This window comes from Urocitellus parryii, chromosome 1 (assembly GCF_045843805.1).
Source record: "Urocitellus parryii isolate mUroPar1 chromosome 1, mUroPar1.hap1, whole genome shotgun sequence".
Taxonomy (NCBI): Eukaryota; Metazoa; Chordata; class Mammalia; order Rodentia; family Sciuridae; genus Urocitellus; species Urocitellus parryii.
In genome coordinates this window covers 196640778-196663347 of record NC_135531.1, presented here as the reverse complement: position 1 = coordinate 196663347, position 22570 = coordinate 196640778, and the positions used below count along the sequence as shown (strand labels likewise).

Genomic DNA, 22570 nt, shown 5'->3' with positions numbered 1-22570 from the left:
GGTTTATACTACTGAAAAATCCAATTGTTTATACAAATTAAATGATTAATAAAATTACAGGTGAAGCATCCCTAACTCACAAATCAAAAATGATATATTCCAAAATCTCAAACTTTTTGAACATGGACATAATGCTACATGTGAGAAATTCCACAATGACATTGCAGAATTGGTTGCAGTAGCAACATGGGCATGGTAAAAAAATATTGTATGGAACCAAATTTGGGCTATGTCTTTATGCATGGAACATTAATGAAATTTGTGTTTAGATACAGGTCCTATTTCCATATTTGTATGCAAATATTCCAGAATCTGAAGAAATCTGAAACTACTTTGTTTATAAAAATTGTGGCATAGAGATAGTAATCCTGAGCAATAGAAATATTAAATAAACACATGACAATACTAAAGATGATTAAACATTTAAAATAAACTATGAAGTGTATTATAACAATCCATTTAGTGGATGATATTTTTATCTGATAATTTTAATTGATTATATCCAATTCATCTTAATCCTTTTTTTTTTGAGCACAAGTATATGTGGATATATGAATACCTGTCTTTTCACTGTAAAAAAATTTTAATTTATTCCAGGTGATTGTTAAATCTGGGCCAGGGACTTTCCTCAGTCTGGCAGTTTATGACAATTACATCTTCTGGTCAGACTGGGGAAGAAGAGCTATCCTGCGTTCCAACAAGTACACAGGAGGAGACACAAAGATTCTTCGATCTGATATTCCACACCAACCAATGGGAATCATAGCTGTTGCCAATGACACAAATAGCTGTAAGTTACAATAGAAAAAAGTCCTAATTTTATGATATAATCTCTTAAAAATTATCAGTGTATTTTTGTTTTCTTTTAGTTCTAGAGACCAGTGTTCAGGATTAGACTCTTGGATATACTGAAATCCCCTGAAATGTTTAAGTAACTTTGAAAATGCCTTACCACCAGAGGAACAATTATTTGTGTCTGGAGTTTTATTCCACTGTCTGATACTCCTCATATCTGAATATTCAGACTGAGTTGGTTCCAGAATAATGATACTTCTCCATAAGCTTTGTATCAGGGCTTAAAAGTCCTTCAATCACTGTAGTACTCACAAAATTGCAGTTTGCATTATCATTTTGGTTCCTACTGGGACTGTTTCATTTGAGACCATGGTATCCTTGACAAATCCAGTTGAAAGATTTGTGTTATATATTTTTCTAATGTAGTTATCATTCAGAAAGTTTGGATTTTCAAAAGTCCTGAAATGTTGTTATATCTTTGAGAGATCAGAGCTGTTTGATATCTTTCTATTAATCTGTATCTGACATAGAATAGGTACTCAGTATGAAATGTTGCCAATAAAGCCTCTTCATTGCAGGTGAACTTTCTCCATGTGCATTATTGAATGGGGGTTGCCATGACCTCTGCCTTTTAACCCCTGATGGGAGAGTGAATTGTTCCTGTAGGGGGGACCGAATATTGCTAGATGACAACAGATGTGTGAGTAAGTAAAGACAAACATGATGTAATATGACTTGTCTGCTCAGAATAGCATATTTATCTACTGAAATGATTCAAATGTACTCATGAAATCATAATATCCTCCAATATTAGAAGTTAAGCTGGTTTATCTTTCTCTTGTAAGAACTCAGTTCACCCTTTTATTTAGTTACAGTACCCTGTGACAGAGAGTATCACACAAGGCTCCTGGTGCTTATGAATTGGAAGGTGTTGGAGCTACAGAAGTACCAACACACATGAGCATCTGAAAACTTGTAGCTGTGACTTTGTGAGATTCAGTCAATTACAAAATTAATTAAAGCTGAAATAAACTGGAATATAGGCACTATATCTGTAGTCTTGCAGTAAAACCACTCACAGTCCATCACAGTATGTAAATGAGAGGGAATGGCTCATGCAGCTTATTTGTAATCATTTCCAAACTGTTAATTAAGAATGTAACATTGCAGTCTTGCATGATGTTTATGCTTCCCAAAGGCATTACAATCTTTAATTAGTATCATTACAATATACACTTATTAACAGCTTGGTTTCCAAAACTGTTTCCAAAATAAATAACGGTTCAAGTATTCCGATATTGCTGTGAAAAATTAGCAAGCAACATAAAAAAGGTTAATTCCCCCTTAACATTAAGACTATCTCTATATGAGAAAGGTAGAATGAGAATCATCTTGTTAGAAATTTATCAACTCACTCTCAAAATGTTGATTTGAAAATTTTCCTCACTTATATCCTCATCTCTTATCTTTTTTATCATAGAAGATAAGCAGAGCTAGATATATTTACATTATAAAATAAGTATTTTCATATTTATCTTCAGTCTTTTTCTAATCTTCAATCAGCAGGAGGATCTTCTCTTTGACCTGCTGTGTACTGTATCACTTTGCACATTTGTACTGTAACCCAAAAGCATACCTCTTAGCAAAATGGAGAGAAGCTGTTTTGTTTAAGACTTTGTCAAAGCAAATGAGAGAATCAGTGAATGTAAATGCAGATAGTCAACTTTAGTAACTCAGGCCACAAATCCCCCACCCCCGCTTTTGTTTTTGGTCACCTAACACTTCCCTGGATTGTTCAAGCAATGGCTTAAACTCTCAATTTTCCTTCCTGGTTTGAGTTCTAATGACCTGTATCTGATGTCGTCTGTAAACCTGGAATATTAGTGATGCATTAGAATCACCCATGTTTCCTTCACAGGTCACTGCAGGCTAGTGTCAAAGCACTGACTTTGGTCAAAACAGCAAGGCTTATTTGTATACAGTGCAGGCCTATCGCTGCAAAATAGTCTATATACAACTGTGCCTACTAAGCCAACTGCTTCTCTCTATGTATGAGAGGAAATAAATCAGTCAGAAAAACATGATTTTAAACAACACAGTTTCATTCTCATGGAACTCTAGAGTGATACAGGATTCCTCAGGGGTGACAAATTGTTATAGAGAAAGACTATATCCATTGTACATTTATACTGAAATCCTGTGTTCTAGTGGAGAGATTGGAAAGTAACTGTAAGCTTCTTTTTGTGAAATCCATCTTTGAAATATGAGAGTGTTTCTGGTACATCTGTGTTCATACCTGAATGAGCTCACCTGGAGTCCCTTCTGAATGTTAATGGCATCATAAAAGGGGTAAAAGGCCATTTACAAACACCTTCCTGAGGGCAAAGGAGGGAAAACCATTTTTTTTTTGTCATAACTGTGGACAAAAGACAAAAGATTAGGCAGTTACGTAGTTCCTTTAGAAACAACGTTGATAACTTTATCAACATCCAAAACAGAAAAAAAGAAAAACAAACATAATTTTTAAGTAAATATCATATAGGAGAATGACAGCTAAACCACATTTTTGTTTCTAGACAGAAACAGAAAATATTCAATATAATTTTATGAAATGAGCTCACCTGAGCAAGAAGTATACCCATACTGTACTGAATTTTGCATAATTGAAAAAAAAATGGGAGTTTAGTACTGTAGTCCATAGTAGCAAAATCAGGGATTAGGGAGACTAGGGAAAGAGGATCACAAATTCAAGGCCAGCATTGTCAATTTAGCTGTTTCAAAAGAAAACATAAAAGGCTGGAGTTGCATCTCAGTGATAGAATATCTTTGGGTTCAAACCCCATTACCATAATAAACAAATAAATCAATAGATAGATAGATAAATAAGTATATACTTTAATTTCCCCCCAGAAGTCATAATTACAAAACTATAAATATGGCATTTTCCATCACAGCAATTTTTCTTTTTATTGGACAGGAGAAATTAATAGATTAGTCTTAAAATAGGCAAAATAAGTCAAGAATGCGAATAAACTTGCAGTAAGTATCTGAATTTTGCTCAGCTCATGATCTAAGGTGATTATTCCGAATGATGTTAGCTCCCTTTGTGGTACTTTTTCATTTTAATTTAACAATTTTTATCTTTATTACCTTCTTTAAAATTGTGTTCTGCCTTTGCTACTCATTGACCAGTGGAGTTTATAATGCACCAAGAAAAAATATATTTAGAAAATGTTATTGAAAGAGTTAAATTAGTAGTCTTAGACAAACACATGGGTATAAAAATGTGTTAAATGCTAGTTGAATTAAAAAATTATAAGAAAATGAAGTACTGAAATTTCAATGGTATTAGTGGCTCTTTAATAAAACGTTCCTCAAAAAAAGCCTCAAAAATTTTATAGTGAGGGGCTGAGATTGTGGCTCAGTGGTAGAGCGCTCCCCTAGCTCCCCGGGTTCAGTCCTCAGTACCACATAAAAAAAAAAAAAATAAATAAATAAATAAATAAAGGCCTTGTGTTGTGTCCATCTACACCTAAAAAATAAATATTAAAAAAATTTATAGTGAATTCTAAAATTAAGCTTTACCTCCTGCAAAGATTGATGAATTCTAATTACCTCCACCATATGACTTGCTTTCAAAGTACAATTATTCAATAAGTTGTAGAGTGAGTATATGCAGGCAAGGAGCACACCCCAAAAATTGACCTCTGAAAACTTGCTAATAAGTGTATTTGTAAAAGTAAAAATGAGTTCGTTTTCCAAAATAGAGAGCTTAAAAATATGGATCATGTGCTGGTATTGTCAACATAAAACTAACTTGTAGGAAAGGGTTTTTTTCCACATTTTTTTAATGGCTGCCCTATGCTTACGATTCAAGTGAACCACATTAAAAACAAAACGAAACAAAAGAATCCTAATTTTTATGGAAAACCTGAAACTTAGAAATGGGACAATATGACAGTGTTCAGTTGGTGTCCATAAGCTTTAGGTGTACATGCTTTCTAGATTATCATTGCATTCTACCAACACATCCCATGGATTCCTATGCATTTTAAGTAGTACATGCTGGTCATGTGTGACAGGAAGAGAGAACTTGTTCCTTAGTTTTTCCCACATACATGAATGAGGCAAGAAGCTGATGATGATGATTTTAGCCATATCCTTCTTCTGAAGGATAGAATTGGCTACTGAAGTTTCAACCAAAGGTAGTTGGTGTCAACAGATGAAGATGCATATAAAATACTATGATTGAACATTACAGAAGTTCATTGGATTAGACAAAAGGGAATTAAGGGAAGGGGGGAGAGATGGGAATAGTAAAGACAGTAGAATGAATTGGACATAACTTTCCTATGCTCATATATGAATACACAACCAGTGTATTTCCACATCATGTTCAATCAAGGAATGGGATCAAAATTATAGGGGTGGCACCCCATGTTTGCATAATATGTCAAAATACACCCTACTGTCATGTATATTTTAAAACAAAAACAAACAAAAAAGAAGTTAGTTGGTGAAGAAGCCCAAGTTAGATGTAGGGACAAGTGGGGACATTCATTTGATTGAGATGATTTCAAGTCTGGCATTAAAAAAAGGGTGCACCCCCTTCCTGTAAAATTTCAGTGTATTGAATATATCATAGATTCTAACAAAAAATATAAAACCCACTATCAGTATGCACAAAACTATTTACCTAACTCTTTGTAAACATTTACTTTATGTTTAAAAATAAAATATGGCTTAGCGGCAGAGCATTTGCCTGGCATGTTTACATACCTTGGTTCTGTCTCCAGAAACACACACACACACACACACACACACACACGCACACACATATACACACACACAAAAAAAAAAACACACACATTGTTAATCTAGTTGCACAGTCATTTGAATTTATACTACTCATTCCCTGCACACATATGCAAAAACTAAATAGTATTTAATACACAAATAGGCATAAAAGAAATAGTCATGCAATGCCCCCAAAACAAATTGTAAAAACAAATGAGAGTAAGAATAAAAAAGTTTCTGATAAGTTTAATAAAAAAATCTATCAAGCATTACTCTTCATTGAATTTTATAAACAATTGTAGTTTATGTTTGATTAAGGAATAAAATAGTCATGGTATTAAAAAATGTTTAACATTACCCAAAATATTGACTTCTTTTTATGTCAGCTAAAAATTCCTCTTGCAACATTTATTCTGAATTTGAGTGTGGAAATGGTGAATGCATCGACTACCAACTCACTTGTGATGGTATTCCTCATTGTAAGGATAAGTCAGATGAAAAACTGCTTTACTGTGGTAAGTGTACAATATATGACTTGATCATTACAGAGTACAGTTTCTTATAATTTTTTATTTGCCTTCCTTTTTTTAAAAAATGTAAAGTTTATCTTTCTCATTAATGTGTAGGTCTAAGGAAATTGATTTGTCTCTGCTTGTGTTAAAATGAGGCACCTTATTTCCTATCCAGTGACATTCCTTGAAGAATTTTCTCATGGATTTTCATCCATGAAGTGCAAATTAAATCAAAGTAGAAACCTATCTTTTAAACAGCTTTGTGATTCATCTTTAGCAGTAGGCATTAAGCTTTCTTTAAAATGTTAATCAGAAATATCAGTGATTTTGGATATTGTAGTCTTATTCTATAGCAAAGGTCCACCTCCAGTCAATAGCATGTGGTGGGCTTGGAATCAGTCTTGTTCACTCTATGTTGCTAGAATTAGCACAGAGGCTAGTATTCTTTGGTACAGAGGTCAATTGCCTTAGGTGTGATCCTCATCAAGTATGGCTGTCACCAGCTGTGCCTCTGTTGATGACACCAAGTAATACTCAATCTATATCTCCTTCAGAAGAGGAGAATGGCTTTTCTACCCTAGGGGAAAAAAATGCTGCTGTATTTTTCCAAGAAATTTACCTTTGTGCTATTTTGAAATGTAATGAATTGTTGTCAACCTTAGTTATCTATAGTCTTATAGAACATTAGAAGTTGTTCCTAATGTTCTAACTGTATGTTTACATCCATCAACCATCATTTTCCAACCCTTCCTCTACTGATCCCTACTTAGTCTCTGGTAGCCACTAGTATTTTTTTCTCTGCTACTTTGAGAAACTGTAATTTCTATGTATAAGTAAGAATATGTGATATTTGTCTTTCTATGTCTGACTTATTTCACCTAATGTCCTCTTGTTACATCATGTTACTGCAAATTGTGAGATTTCATTCTTTATGACTGAAAAAAAATATATCATTGTATATATGTGCTGCATTTTATTTATCTGTTCACCCATCAACGGACACCTTAGTTCATTCCATATCTTGACTACTATGAATAAATGTGCTAGTGCAGATATCTCTTCAACATGCTGATTTTAATTTCCTTGTATATTTGCTCAATAGTGGAATTGCTGGATCAAATGGTAATTCCATTTCCAGATTTTTTAAGGAAGCTCCATAATGTTTTCCATAATTTACACTCCTGCCAACAATGTTGGAGATTTTCCTTTTCTCCCATACCCTGACTAGCATTTGTTATCTTTTCTCTTTTTGATAATTGTCATTCTAATTGGGGTGAGAGGATAACTCATTGTGGTCTTGATTTGCATTCCCCTGATGATTAGTGATGTTGAACACTTTTTCATATACTTGTAGGCCATTTGTATGTATTTTTAAATTATATATATATATATATATATATATATATATATATATATATATATATATATATATTTTTTTTTTTTCCCATTGAGTTTTTTGAGTTCTTTTTCATTTCTGGCTAATAATCCTCTGTTAGATGCATATTGTATTTTTTCTTTAGTCTTCATATTCTTTATTTATTCTCTTATTTTTATTCTTTCTTTCCTTCTTTCAGTTGGAGGTTTGGTTTATTCTCACTTTTGTAGTTCCTTGAGTTGTATGGATAGGTTTTAATTTTAAGTTCTTCTTTTTGACATAGGCACTTGTTGCTATAAACTGCCCTATTAATATTACTTTTGATGTATTTTATGGGTTGGAACATTTTGTTTTCATCAATTTCAACATTTTTACATTTCCCATTTCATGGCTTAATTGACCTATTAGTTGTGCAACAGAATGTTGTTTAATTTCTATGTATCTGTATAATTTTTAAAGTTTCTCTTATTGTAGATTTCTAGTTTTATTCCATTGTGTTCTGAGAAGATGTGTGGTATGATTTTAATTCTTTTAATTTGTTCAGAGTTGTTTTTTGGCCTAACATATGATCTGTCCTGGAGAATATTTCAAGTTCTGGTGAGAAGAAAATGAATTCTGAAGCTTTTGGGTGAAATGTTCAGTAAATATCTGTTAAGGCCATTGATTGATGGTATAATTGAACCCTAATGTTTCTTTCTTGATGTTTTTGTCTGGATGATCTGTCTTTTGATGGAAGTAAGATGCTTAAATCCTCAACTATTGTTGTATTAGAATTTGTAGCTCCCTTGAGAACTTATAATGTTTGCTTCACATAATTAGTTGCTCTACTATTGAATGCATAGATATTTGCAATTGTTATTTCTCCTGTTGAATGGGTATCTTTATCATTTTATAGTTACCTTGACTATTTTTATATTTTGTATTTTAAGTCTATTTATCTAATGCACATATGTAGTTACTCCTTCTTGCTGTTTATTTCTATTTGCATGTTATATCTTTTTTTTTTCACTTCTTCACTTTCAGGCTATGTGTGTCTTTACTGATATAATGAATTATTATTATTATTTTTTTTGTAGGCAGCATATAATTGGGTCTCTCTTTTTTTAGTCCATTCAACAAGTCTGTATCTTTTAACTGTGGAATACCATATCTTTTATTCAATGTTACTATTGATAAATAACAAAATATTTTTGTTTTCCTGTTCAATTTATTACCAATTGTTTTATGTGGGCTTTGTTCCTTTCTTCCTCTTCTTCATGGTTTGGTGATTTTTTGTGTTGGTGGGGTTTGGGCCTCTTTTTATCTTTTGTATATCTGTTCTATTATTGAGTTTTGTACTTTCTCATGTTTTGATGATGGTAGTTATTATTCTTTATCTTCTAGTGTAGGATTCCCTTAAATATTTCTTATAGGGCTGATATGGTGGTAGAAACCATTATTAGCTCATGAGCCACACAAAAATTCTGTCAGGGCTAGAGTTGGCATGTGAGTCAATGCCTGGTATGGGGTTGTATATTGTATTCTTTTTTCTTTAGTTTCCATTTCCTTTATCTATACTCTCATTTTTGTTCTTTCTTTCCTTCTTCCATTTGAAAGTTTGGTTTATTACTACTTTTTTAGTTCCTTGAGTTGTATTGACAGGTTTTAATTTAAAGTTAAATTAAATTTAAATTTTAAAGCCCTGGAATGGGCTTTAAAATCCTACCTGAAGTTAAATCTATTTCCCAAATGTTTGGTTCTGTGACTAGAATGGTCAACAGAGCTCACTTATCTGTCTTTTGGTTTTTTAGAGCAACCAAGTAGTTCTAACAGTGATAGAGACCATTAAATAAGCAAGTGTATATTTACTTATACTCAACACAGATTTTAGCAAAAATTTAGTATTCAGAAGATGACAGCTATTATTTTTTTTCTTTTTTCTTTTTTTATTGGTTGTTCAAAACCTTACAAAGTTCTTGACATATCATATTTCATACATTAGCTTCAAGAGGGTTATGAACTCCCATTTTTACCCCCAAATACAGATTGCAGAATCACATCGATTACACATCCACATTTTTACATAATGCCATACTAGTAACTGTTGTATTCTGCTACCTTTCCTATCCTCTACTATCCTGCCTCCCCCCCTTCCCATCTTCTCTCTACCCCATCTACTGTAATTCATTTCTCTCCTTGTTTATTTTCCCATTCCCCTCACAACCTCTTATATGTAATTTTGTATAACAATGAGGGTCTCCCTCCATTTCCATGAAATTCCCCTTTTCTCTCCCTTTCCCTCCCACCTCATGTCTCTGTTTAATGTTAATCTTTTCTTCCTGCTCTTCCTCCCTGCTCTATTCTTAGTTGCTATCATTATATCAAAGAAGACATTTGGCATTTGTTTTTTAGGGATTGGCTAGCTTCACTAAGCATAATCTGCTCTAGTGCCATCCATTTCCCTGCGAATTCCATGATTTTGTCATTTTTTAGTGCTACGTAATACTCCATGGTGTATAGATACCACATTTTTTAATCCATTCATCCATTGAAGGGCATCTGGGTTGGTTCCACAGTCTAGCTATTGTGAATTGTGCTGCTGTGAACATCGATGTGGCAGTATCCCTGTATATGCTCTTTTAAGGTCTTCAGGGAATAGTCCGAGAAGGGCAATAGCTGGGTCAAATGGTGGTTCCATTCCCAGCTTTCCCAGGAATTTCCATACTGCTTTCCAAATTGGCCGAACCAATTTGCTGTCCCACCAGCAATATACAAGAGTACCCTTTTCCCCACATCCTCTCCAGCACTTGTTGTTGTTTGACTTCATAATGGCGGCCAATCTTACTGGAGTGAGATGGTATCTTAGGGTGGTTTTTGATTTGCATTTCTCTGACTGCTAGAGATGGTGAGCATTTTTTCATGTATTTGTTGATTGATTGTATGTCCTCCTCTGAGAAGTGTCTGTTCAGGTCCTTGGCCCATTTGTTGATTGGGTTATTTGTTATCTTATTGTCTAATTTTTTGAGATCTTTGTATACTCTGGATATTAGGGCTCTATCTGAAGTGTGAGGAGTAAAGATTTGTTCCCATGATGTAGGCTCCCTATTTACCTCTCTTATTGTTTCTCTTGCTGTGAGAAAACTTTTTAGTTTAAGTAAGTCCCATTTGTTGATTCTTGCTATTAACTCTTGTGCTATGGGTGTCCTATTAAGGAATTTGGAGCCCGACCCCACAATATGTAGATCGGAGCCAACTTTTTCTTCTGTTAGACTCAGAGTCTCTGATTTGATATCAAGGTTCTTTATCCATTTTGAGTTAATTTTTGTGCATGGTGAAAGGAGGGGATTCAGTTTCATTTTGTTTCATATGGATTTCCAGTTTTCCCAACACCATTTGTTGAAGATGCTATCCTTCCTCCATTGCATGCTTTTAGCCCCTTTATCAAATATAAGATAGTTGTAGCTTTGTGGATTAGTCTCTGTGTCCTCTATTCTGTACCATTGGTCCACCCACCTGTTTTGGTACCAGTACCATGCTGTTTTTGTTACTATTGCTCTGTAGTATAGTTTGAAATCTGGTATTGCAATACCGCCTGATGCACACTTCCTGCTTAGAATTGCTTTTGGTATTCTGGGTCTTTTATTTTTCCATATGAATTTCATGATTGCTTTATCTATTTCTACAAGAAATGCCCTTGGGATTTTGATTGGCATTGCATTAAACCTATAGAGAACTTTTGGTAATATTGCCATTTTGATGATGTTAGTTCTGCCTATCCATGAACAGGGTATATTTTTCCATCTTCTAAGATCTTCTTCTACTTCTCTCTTTAGGGTTCTGTAGTTTTCATTGTATAAATCTTTCACCTCTTTTGTTAGGTTGATTCCTAAGTATTTTTTTTTTTTGAGGATATTGTGAATGGATTGTTTTTACTTATTTCCGTTTCAGAAGTTTTGTCGCTGATATACAGAAATGCCTTTGATTTATGCATGTTGATTTTATATCCTGCCACTTTGCTGAATTCATTTATTAGTTCTAGTAGTTTTTTTGTAGACCCTTTTGGGTCTTCTAGGTATAGAATCATGTCATTCGCAAATAGTGATAATTTAAGTTCTTCTTTTCCAATTTTTATGCCTTTAATTTCTTTAGTTTGTCTAATTGCTCTGGCCAGTGTTTCGAGAACTATATTGAATAGAAGTGGTGATAGAGGGCATCCCTGTCTTGTTCCAGATTTTAGAGGGAATGCCTTCAATTTTTCTCCATTCAGAATGATGCTAGCCTGAGGCTTAGCATAGATAGTTTTTACAATGTCAAGGTAAGTTCCTGTTATCCCTAGTTTTTCTAATGTTTTGAACATAAAGGGATGCTGTACTTTGTTGAATGCTTTTTCTGCATCTATTGAGATGATCATATGGTTCTTATCTTTAAGTCTATTGATGTGGTGAATAACATTTATTGATTTCCGTATATGGAGCCATCCTTGCATCCCAGGGATGAATCCTACTTGATCATGGTGTATAATTTTTTTGATATGTATTTGAATCCGATTCGCCAGAATTTTATTGAGGATTTTTGCGTCAAGGTTCATTAGAGATATTGGTCTGTAGTTTTCCTTCTTTGATGTGTCTTTGTCTGGTTTTGGAATCAGGGTGATGTTGGCCTCATAGAATGAATTTGGAAGAGCTCCCTCTTTTTCTATTTCCTGAAATAACTTGAAAAGTATTGGTATTAATTCTTCTTTAAAGGTTTTGTAAAACTCTGCTGTATACCCATCCGGTCCTGGGCTTTTCTTGGTTGGTAGTCTTTTGATTGCTTCTTCTATTTCATCCATTGATATTGGTCTGTTCAAGTTGTGTGTATCCTCCTCACTCAGTCTGGGCAAATCATATGTCTTAAGAAATTTATCAATATCTTCACTATCTTCTATTTTATTGGAATATAGGTTTTCAAAATAATTTCTAATTGTCTTCTGTATTTCTGTAGCATCTGTTGTGATATTGCCTTTTTCATCCCGTATGTTAGTAATTTGAGTTCTTTCTCTTCTTCTCTTCCTTAGCATGGCTAAGGGTCTGTCAATCTTATTTATTTTTTTGAAGAACCAACTTTTAGTTTTGTTAATTTTTTAAATAGTTTCTTTTGTTTCAATTTCGTTGATTTCTGCTCTGAATTTAATTATTTCTTGCCTTCTGCTGCATTTCCTGTTGTTTTGCTCTTCTTTTTCTAGGGCTTTGAGATGAAATGTGAGCTCATTTATTTGTTGATTTTTCCTTTTTTTGAGGAATGACCTCCAGGCGATGAATTTCCCTCTTAAAACTGCTTTCATTGTGTCCCATAGATTCCGATATGTTGTGTCTGTATTTTCATTTATCTCTAAGAATTTTTTGATTTCCTCCTTTATGTCTTCTGTAACCCCTTGATCATTCAGTAACATATTGTTCATTTTCCATGTGATATAGGATTTTCCCTTCCTTCTTTTATCATTGATTTCCAGTTTCATTCCATTATGATCAGATAAAATGCATGGTATTATCTCCACCCCTTTATATTTACTGAGGGTTGCCCTATGGCATAATATATGCTCTATTTTTGAGAAGGATCCATGTGCTGCTGAGAAAAAAGTATATCCACTTGATGATGGTTGATATATTCTATATATGTCAGTTAAGTCTAGGTTATTGATTGTGATATTGAGTTCTATAGTTTCTTTATTCAACTTTTGTTTGGAGGATCTGTCCAATGGTGAGAGAGGTGTGTTGAAGTCACCCATAATTATTGTGTTGTGGTCTATTTGATTCTTGAACTTGAGGAGAATTTGTTTCATGAACGTCGTAGCACCATTATTTGGTGCATAAATATTGATAATTGTTATATCTTGTTGGTGAATGGTTCCTTTTAACAGTATATAATGTCCTTCCTTATCCCTTTGGATTAACTTAGTCTTGAAGTCGATTTTATTGGATATGAGGATGGCCACCCCTGCTTGCTTGCGAGGACCGTGTGCATGATATATTTTTTCCCAACCTTTCACCTTCAGCCTGTGTATGTCTTTTCCAGTCAGGTGTGTCTCCTGGAGGCAGCATATTGTTGGATTTGTTTTTTTAATCCATGTTACCAGCCTATGTCGCTTTATTGGAGCGTTTAAACCATTAACGTTTAGAGTTACTATTGATATATGGTTTGTACTTCCAGCCATGCTTGATTATTTATCTCTTTTTTTTTTTAATTTAGTTTGTTTCTCCATGATTAGCTTTCTCCCCGCCATCTGTCTTTACTGAGGTACTTCCCACTGTTGGCTTTGGTTATTGTTTTTCATTTCTTCCTCGTGTAGTGTTTTGCTCAAGATGCTTTGCAATGCTGGTTTTCTGGCTACAAATTCTTTTAGCTTTTTTTTATCATTAAAGATTTTTATTTCGTTGTCGTACCTGAAGCTTAATTTTGCTGGATACAGAATTCTTGGTTGGCATCCATTGTCTTTCAGTGTTTGAAATACCTTGTTCCAGGATCTTCTCGCTTTCAACGTCTGTGATGAAAAATCCGTTGTGAACATTATTGGTTTACCCCTGAATGTAATTTGCCTCCTTTCTCTTGTAGCTTTTAATATTTTCTCTTTGTTCTGTATATTGGATATTTTCATAACAATGTGTCTTGGCGTTGGTCTACTGTGATTTTGTATGCTTGGTGTCCTGAATGCATCTACAATTTGTATATCTGTTTCCTTTTTTATTTCTGGAAAGTTTTCTTTAATTATTTCATTTAGCAGGTTACTCATTCCCTTGGATTGAATCTCTATTCCTTCCTCTATCCCGATGACTCTTAAATTTGGTTTTTTCATGTTATCACATATCTCTTGGATGTTTCTCTCATGATTTTTAACCAGCCTACCTGAGTTGGCTAGACTCTTTTCAAGATGATATATTTTGTCTTCATTATCTAATGTTCTGGCTTCTACTTGCTCCACTCTATTAGTGATACTCTCATTTGAGTTTTTAATTTGGTTTATAATTTCCTTCATTTCTAAGATTATTGTTTGATTCTTTTTTATAATCTCTATCTCCTGATAAAGATGCTTAACTTCTTCTTTTATCTGTTTATGTAATTCATTCTCAATGTGTTCTTTCGCTGCTTGAATTTGCTGTCTCGTATCCTCTTTAAGGTTCCATTCCATCTGTCTAAGGTATTCCTTGAGTTCTTTATATGACCATTTTTCTGATGACTCTATATCCTCCTGAATATTTAGGCTGTCCTGCATTGTTTGTACTCCTTTTCTTCCTTGCTTTTTCATGCTGCTCATGTTGCTTCTTGTTCTGTTTGACTGCTGAGTTACTGTTTACTCCTATAAATTTATTTGATGCTTGGGAGGAAAGGTATTAGAAGGGAAGGGAAGAAGTCATAATTCCCGGCAGGTCTCCTTTCAGAGGAATTTTGCTGGAAGTTTCTCAGCAGGTCACATGTAGGTGTATTAATGGGTCTCTGATCCTGTTACTGCGGACACATTGAAAGTGCTGCCTCCTCACCTGCCGCCATGTTGGGTCCCCTCTTATTTGCCCAGCTCAGAGATGGCTCCTCCTAGCTCCTGCCTCCAGCCACCTAATGTGGTGGCGAAGTTAACAGGAAAGGCCAGCAAGAGAGCAGATGACAGCTGTTATTAGTAGTAGTAACTTTTGCCCCAAATAAGAGAATGTCAGACGACCTTCATTAAGGTAAATAGAATTCAGAAGATAATTCATCTTCTTAGGAAATTGAACAGACAGTTTGAGCATAATCATAAAAGAAATTTATTGATATTTAGGTGACTCTTTGGCCAGATAATTCAGGAATACATGATTTTCTGCTTTTCTATTTTTTTTATACAAAGCCTTTGCAGAACAAAAGAGTTGGATGATGAACACTGGGATGTTTTTGTTATTTTTAAGGTAGATATTTATTTCTTCTGAATTTAATGTGCGATATGTGTTTACTCCTATGATAGTTGACAACAGTGTGAGTGAGAGGACAATATTTTGGGTGTAATTTTTAGGATATCTCCAAGTCTGAAACACTGAGTAAAAAAGGTCTTAACTGAATGAACTACTCCTTGGTTTGGTGACTATTATATCCAGTCCTTTAATACTACATGCACAGTACTTGTTTTATACAGCCAAATCCAGTCATTATGAATGAAATCTCTGTGATTTTCATCTTGTAAAAGTGTTTCTATGTGACCTCTAAGTATGACTTTCTACTTTTATTTATAAGAAAACAGAAGCTGTCGAAGAGGTTTTAAGCCTTGCTACAATCGTCGTTGCATCCTTCATGGCAAGTTATGTGATGGTGAAAATGATTGTGGAGACAACTCTGATGAATTAGACTGTAAAGGTAAATTTTCTTTCTTTCTTTCTTTTTTATTTTTGCATCACCCAGTAATATTTTTATAGTAAGTGTGCCTTAAGCTTTTCCAAAATTTGTAGTAGTGGGCAACAAGGTTTTAACACCTAATAACACCTATAGACTACATTTTGGTAAATGATATTATAATGGAACTGGAGATTATTATGTTATGTGAAATAAGCCAGGCATAGAGGGATGAGTTCTTCATGATCTCACTCATCAGTGGAATGTAAAATAGTTGAGTTCAGGGAAGTTGAGAGTAGAATATTTGTTACTAAAGGCTTGGGAGAGAAGAAGAGGGAAGGGGAAGGGAAGGGTTGTTCTATGGATACTAATATGCATTTAGTTATGATCAAGGAGTTCTGGTGCACTATTGTGCAGTTGAATGACTATAGATAATAATGCTGTGTGGGTTTCAAAAAGCCAACAGAGGATTTTTGAGTTTTCAAGATGCGCACACACACATACATACACACACACACACACACACACACACAAAGAGATAAATGCCTAAGGTGGTAAATATGTTTGACTAGATTATACTTTATGAAATGTGTAAATACATCAAAACATCACATGGTACCCCACTGACATCTACAATTTTAACAAATCAGTTAAAAATGAATTTAAATGTAATGACTATATTTTTTCATTTCAACTGCTTCATTGACTTTTAAATTTTTGTCTTTTTCTCACTACTACAGTTCAATCTGCCTGTTCTTGGGACTTTTCTAACAAAATATGTAATACTGAATTTATAGATCCAAAGTGCTCCCCTTTTCTCAATCTGGCTTTACCCATGATCTCATTTTCTTAATGATTTGACTGGAAACCTTAATGCTATCTCTGTGATGCCTCCTTCCCACATATTTATCTCCTCTTTGGCTAATCATTCTCCCAATTCTTTGAAATATCTTTCCTGTTCATCCATTTTAAGCCTGGGTTAAATGTCCTTTTAATGTTTTTCCCTGCCTATACTTTTTCAAATTCCTCCTAATGCTATTAATCATGCTAATACTATTTAACATTCCCCACAGTGACTACTGAACATTTAAACCAGATTACCTTGATTAAAATCCAGTATCAACATTTTTTTGTCTTATTTTATATAAAACACTTAACCAATCTATGCCTCAATTTCCCAAACAGTAATCTAAAAAATGATTTAAGAAGAATATTAATATTAAATTAAATAATAAAATACACAGAATTGTACTTAACATATAGTAAATGTCATATAGACATTTGTTCTTTGCTTTTTCTTTTTTGAATCATTGACCTGATTAAGAACCACTAATCAAGTATCAATGTTTACATAATAAATGAGATTGTTTTTTTGTCTGACATTTAAGGCTTTCTAAAATCTGGACCCAATCAATATTTCCACAGCAATTTTCTTTAAGAAGTCCACTATTGAACACACTTTTGTTAGTGAAGTGCATTAAGTGTGAAGACACTGAATTAATGAGATGTGGACCTCTTGCCTTTAAGAAGTTCAAACCCTAAGTGACAGGTTGCCATGTAAACAGATGTAGATGAATATAAAATGCTATGATTGGGCTGGGGATGTGGCTCAAGCGGTAGCACGCTCGCCTGGCGTGTGTGCGGCCCGGGTTTGATCCTCAGCACCACATACAAATGAAGATGTTGTGTCTGCCGAGAACTAAGAAAACATAAATAAATGTTAAAATTCTCTCTCTCTCTCTGTCCCCCTCTCTCTCACTCTCTCTTTAAAAAAAATATAAATAAATAAATAAAATGCTATGATTGCACACATAAGAACACACCTTTTTTTTAACTTTTAAGTATCCTCCAAAATTTCACAGACAACATTAAATTTATCTCAGTCTTGAGGTTTAAATAAGGTGGAGCGATCAAAACAGATCAAAGTAGAGACATTAATATTGAAAGTTACAAATACTTTGATTTATTTGGATTTCAAATGGGAGAGTGGTAAAAAAAAAGAAAAAAGACTATAGTTATTAAAGGAAGGGGACAAAACATGAAGTGCATTATGTCCCGTTTTAAGGAACAGGCTTTATCTTGACCTCAACAGAAGTCTTAAGCCAAAGCATGGCCAATATGATCAAATTTACATTAGAATTTTAAAAAGGAAGGAAAAGTATTATTGTACAAATAAAAATTATAATACTGACATCAGATTTAGAAAAGGGGGTGGGGATGCTACAACAAAAGCCAAAGCAAAGATTAAGGAGGGTGAAGACAGATATGATAACACTCTAAAAGATGGCATGTAAGAACTTCCTGAGTAATAAATAGAAAAATCATGGGGTGGAGAAGAATGCAAAAATTTGAAGCAGGGGAGGGTATTTTTGACCTGTTATAAAATTATTACGTGTTTTTGTTTAATTATTTTTCTGGACCTTTCTTTTGTGTTGGGAATGGGGATAAGATAACGAAGAGTATGTGCATTCTTGGATGGGAGCACTTGTAGACTTGTAGACAGTCAAAGGGAGCTGTTCCAAAGTCACTTGGATGGATAGGCTTCTGGAGCTCATATAGTAGATTTAGACTAGAAGTACTGATTTTGGATTCATTAAGGAAAGAATAAAAAACCTGGAGTGTGTACAGAGTGACGGTTGCATTAGCAGAGTGCATCAGAATTACTTGCTAAAATAAAAAAAAAATAGAAGATGCTCATAAAAAGAAATAAAGCACAGCAGTAATTGAAGGGTACTTGTAAGAAAGTAATTTCTCAAGAAATGAAGATCATTCTATATTTAAAGTGCTCAAAGAGGGTAAGAGTGTAGACATGGACTACAAGCATTCACCATGGTTAGTAAATAGTGACAATCTCTCAACTACCTTCATGAAAGTCAGTTTAATGAAGTGGTGGGGGAATACCAGATCACATTGAGTTAAGGCAGAAAATGGATGTTCAGGGAATAGAGAAAGTGAATGGCTATGATTGTAGAAGAGTGATGGAAAGTATGAAGTATGGTTGTGAAAAGAAGGCTATGCAGTGTTGAAGAAGAGCGAAGAATGTTTGCAAGTCATCTTAGAGCTGTCTGAAAGGTTGGGAGGTGAATGCTTCTCATATTACACTGTCTGACTCTTAGCCAACACTTGACTTTAGTGCTTTTTCATTTTTGTGACTAAAAGACCAAACCAGAGCAATTATAGAGGAGGAATAGTTTAATTGGTGGCTTACAATTTCAGAGGTCTATCCTTTATTTGCAAGCAGCAAAGAAAGATGTATTAAAGGCATTTGTTTTAGTCAGTTTTTCCACTCCTATGACTAAAAGATCTAAACAAAACAATTTTAGGGGGAAAAAGTTTATTTGGAGGCTCATGGGTTCAGAAATCTCAGTCCACAGACTGCAGGCTCCATTTCTCAGGGTTCAGAATAAGAGTGGGGTAGAGGGAAGCAATTCACTTGATCAGGAAGCACAGAGAGAGACTCCACTCTCTAGATACAAAATATATACTCCAAAGCCCCAGCCCTAGTACCCATCTCCTCCAGCCCCATCCTACCCACTTTCAGTTACTACTCAGTTAATCCCTATCAATGGATTAATTCACTTATTATGTTAAGACTCTCACAACCCAAACATTTCTCCTTTGAACCTTCTTATATTGTCTCACCCGTGAGTTTTTGGAGAACTCCTCACATCTAAAGCATAACAGCATTGAACCAGTTAATGCTAAAAATATCAAGCTAAATGTGAAAAAGAACAGAACATAAATATAGAAAGTAGATTTTAAAAGCAAATGTTTTCACAAGGAATCATCAAGGCTAATAATTACTATAGGCTTCTTTTTTTCTGTTTTAATATTTTTATTAGCATATTATAGTTTTACATATTTTGAGGGCTCATTTTGACATATTCATAAGCATATAACACACTTTTCTCCATTTCAATCCCCAGTATGATGCCCCTTGCTTTTTCATCTCCCTCTTCCTGATATTTTTATTCTACTCTTTGATCTACAATTATTGATTTATTTTTTATTGGTGCATTGTAGTTATACATAAAAGTGGAATTTGTTGTGACATAGTCATACATGGATATACTATAATTTGGTCAATTTTATCCCACATTTCATTTTCTTCCTAGGAAATGAAAATTTGTTTTCAAAAGTGATAAATAAATTAGTATGTTTGTGTTTATGAAATATAGTGTCTAGGACATGGTAGGGGTTTATTGAATTCTTATGTAGATTGTTGAAGTCCTAAGTATTATAAGATCCATTTTATTCTACTTAATGATATCAATACCTGCTACAGAACAGCAACAAAAACCTCAAAATGTCATTTCTACCTTTTAGTTTAAACTCTTTGCTTCTATGTAATAACCATAGAAGCAATGTTTGTGGTCCCAGAACAATGGATTCATGAATCAAGGATCTGTCACCATCGTTTCTTTTGTGAAAACAGTATAAAAATTGTAGCAGTTGGATATATTAAAATAAACAAAATATAAGCCTTGAAGTTCTCCTTTTAAAATACAGATAATTCACTGTAAAATTGTTCATAGACACCTAGCACATTTTTCATTACTTGTTAGCAATTAGTGCATTTAATTAATTGGAGTAGCACCTACAGATAAACAAATAGGTAGCTTTGTAAATGAAAGTCTACTCATCTGTTGCATCTTCTAGGTTTGATATTTTGCTCATTTAAAAGTTGTTCACATAGTGAACACATTGGTAGGGTGCTTTTCAAACCACAGAGGTAAATCTTCAGTTTTCATTCCCCATAAGCCATCAGTGATTCAGTTTGTACTGCCCAACCACCTGCTTTTCATCACATGAAGGATAATGATGGAAAAGGCATGTACATGGGCTCAGGAAGTGCATAAAAGCATTCTCATTCCAAATATTCTCTTGTACTTACTCCCTCTCTGGTTAACATATCACCAGAATGCAGAGCTTTATTGTACATATATGAACATGTACTAATCACTTGCTAGTTTTGAATCTAAACAAAATGAATTAAAAAATATAGTAAGGTCAGTAGTGAATAAATGCATGGAGATTTTGATAGGCTGTAATGAAAGGCTAAGATAGAGCTATCTATAAATTATTTGATGTGCCATTGAGCACTTGTTTAATTTATACATCAATAGCACACATTACTGTGTTTTAATTCCTCAGGGGCAGGATCTATTTACAGAATGGAAATGTAAGTTATGAGGAATAATTTTTTGGTTTCTTCTCTTTTGGAGGAAAAAGAAATAGTAAATCCTCATCAATTCTTTATTTATTGTTTCTTTAAAGGTATTTCCTTCATGACTGAATGTGAAGAGTTGTTCAAAATGTTGTCATTTTGTATTTCTCATAGTGTGACAGGTTGAGTGAATAGATCTGGGGAGAATGCATGATTCACCTTCTTCCCTGTATAAATTGCTTCCTTTGGGAAGTATATGAATTTCCTTGGGCCACCAGAATGCTTTTAGGGAGACTGAGAGCTGGGAGTTCTGAGGATAACTGAAGGAAAGGAAATTGGTAATCTTAGGTTTTCCTAAGTTCATAGTAAATTTCTGAAAGGTTCCTCAACCAACAGCTAAAGCGAAAGGATAAATATGGCTAGAGAATAATTCGGCATTCCTTTTGTGTTTGCATTACCCTTGGAACCTAAGCATCAAATTAAATAAATAAATAAAAGATATACTTTGAAAGTAAACAAAATAGAGATAGACAGACTATTTATTTATTTATTTTCTTGTTAGCTTCCCTTTGCCACAGGCTTGGTTAGGGGAGTTAGAAGAGAGAATTGATTTATGTTATTTATAAGGAGCATCCAAAGAACCACAGAAAGACCAATTGATTTTACATCTTTCACATCTCATTAAATATTTTATCTGACATGGTAAAAAGTAAGTGGAAGAAATAGGAAAATTAAGAAAGTATATGAGGAAGAGAGTGGTTTTACTTTTTTGCTTCCTGCTACTTTTGATCCACAATCCCAGTCAGATCTTTTTCTTTGTACTATCTCATTGCTATTCCTGATGTGGTTGCACTATGTTTTCCCTCATATTTTTGTAAGCTAACTTTTCTTTTGGACTATCTGGAGGAAAAAAGTCTAGTATTTCTCACTTGGCTTATCTTTATTTAGACCAAATTATTTTCTTTTTTCTCTTTTTCACAAAACTGAAAAAGCCTGAGGGAAGATTGTCAGAAAACTTTCATATTCACTTGACAAATTAGAGATTCCAGTATTATACTTTCTCAACATCACCCTAAGGATGATACAAGTTTGAATACTTTTGCTGACCAAAACAAAGTAAGGAAAATGAGGCAACAGAAAGGAAGAGGCTTTAGTTTAATTATTTAATGAAGTCCCTGTTGTTTCCATGGATTTCTCCTGTCAAAGGATTCTCCTTCCTTGCCTATGAATACAGTAGATATTAGTCCCCACTTCCATCTTGCTTCCACTATAGGGGCTTAATAGTCCAATCCCATTGACACTGCTCACCCCAATTAACCCTCTAGAAGTTCTTAAGCTCTATACCAAGACATGGAATCTCTGGAGACATGACTAAGCCTAAAGGGACAATCAGTTCCTGTTTGCAAAATTTGCCCTCTACAATAAGACAGCTGAACTCCCCTCACCACATTTTATCAGTCCTGTTTTTAGTTAGGAAAAGGGGAGATAAAAAAATATCCATCCTACAGATTTTCTTCTTTCCATTCCACTCTTCTGACCCCATCTCTTCCCAATGTTTCTCTTTTTAAAAATTAATTAATTAATTTACAGTAGAATGCATTTTGATACATTGCA

General features: G+C 34.0%; 1 protein-coding gene across 1 annotated transcript in view; it reads left to right on the top strand.

Moving 5' to 3' along the window:
- The window catches only part of Lrp1b (LDL receptor related protein 1B), a 1492917-nt gene that overhangs the window by 1202952 nt on the left and 267395 nt on the right, over window positions 1-22570 (top strand). Inside the window, exons 44-47 of the mRNA XM_077794359.1 lie at window positions 598-790; window positions 1374-1499; window positions 5979-6107; window positions 15694-15813. Coding sequence (XP_077650485.1) covers window positions 598-790; window positions 1374-1499; window positions 5979-6107; window positions 15694-15813 — 568 coding nt within the window. The remainder of the gene's footprint in view (window positions 1-597; window positions 791-1373; window positions 1500-5978; window positions 6108-15693; window positions 15814-22570) is intronic.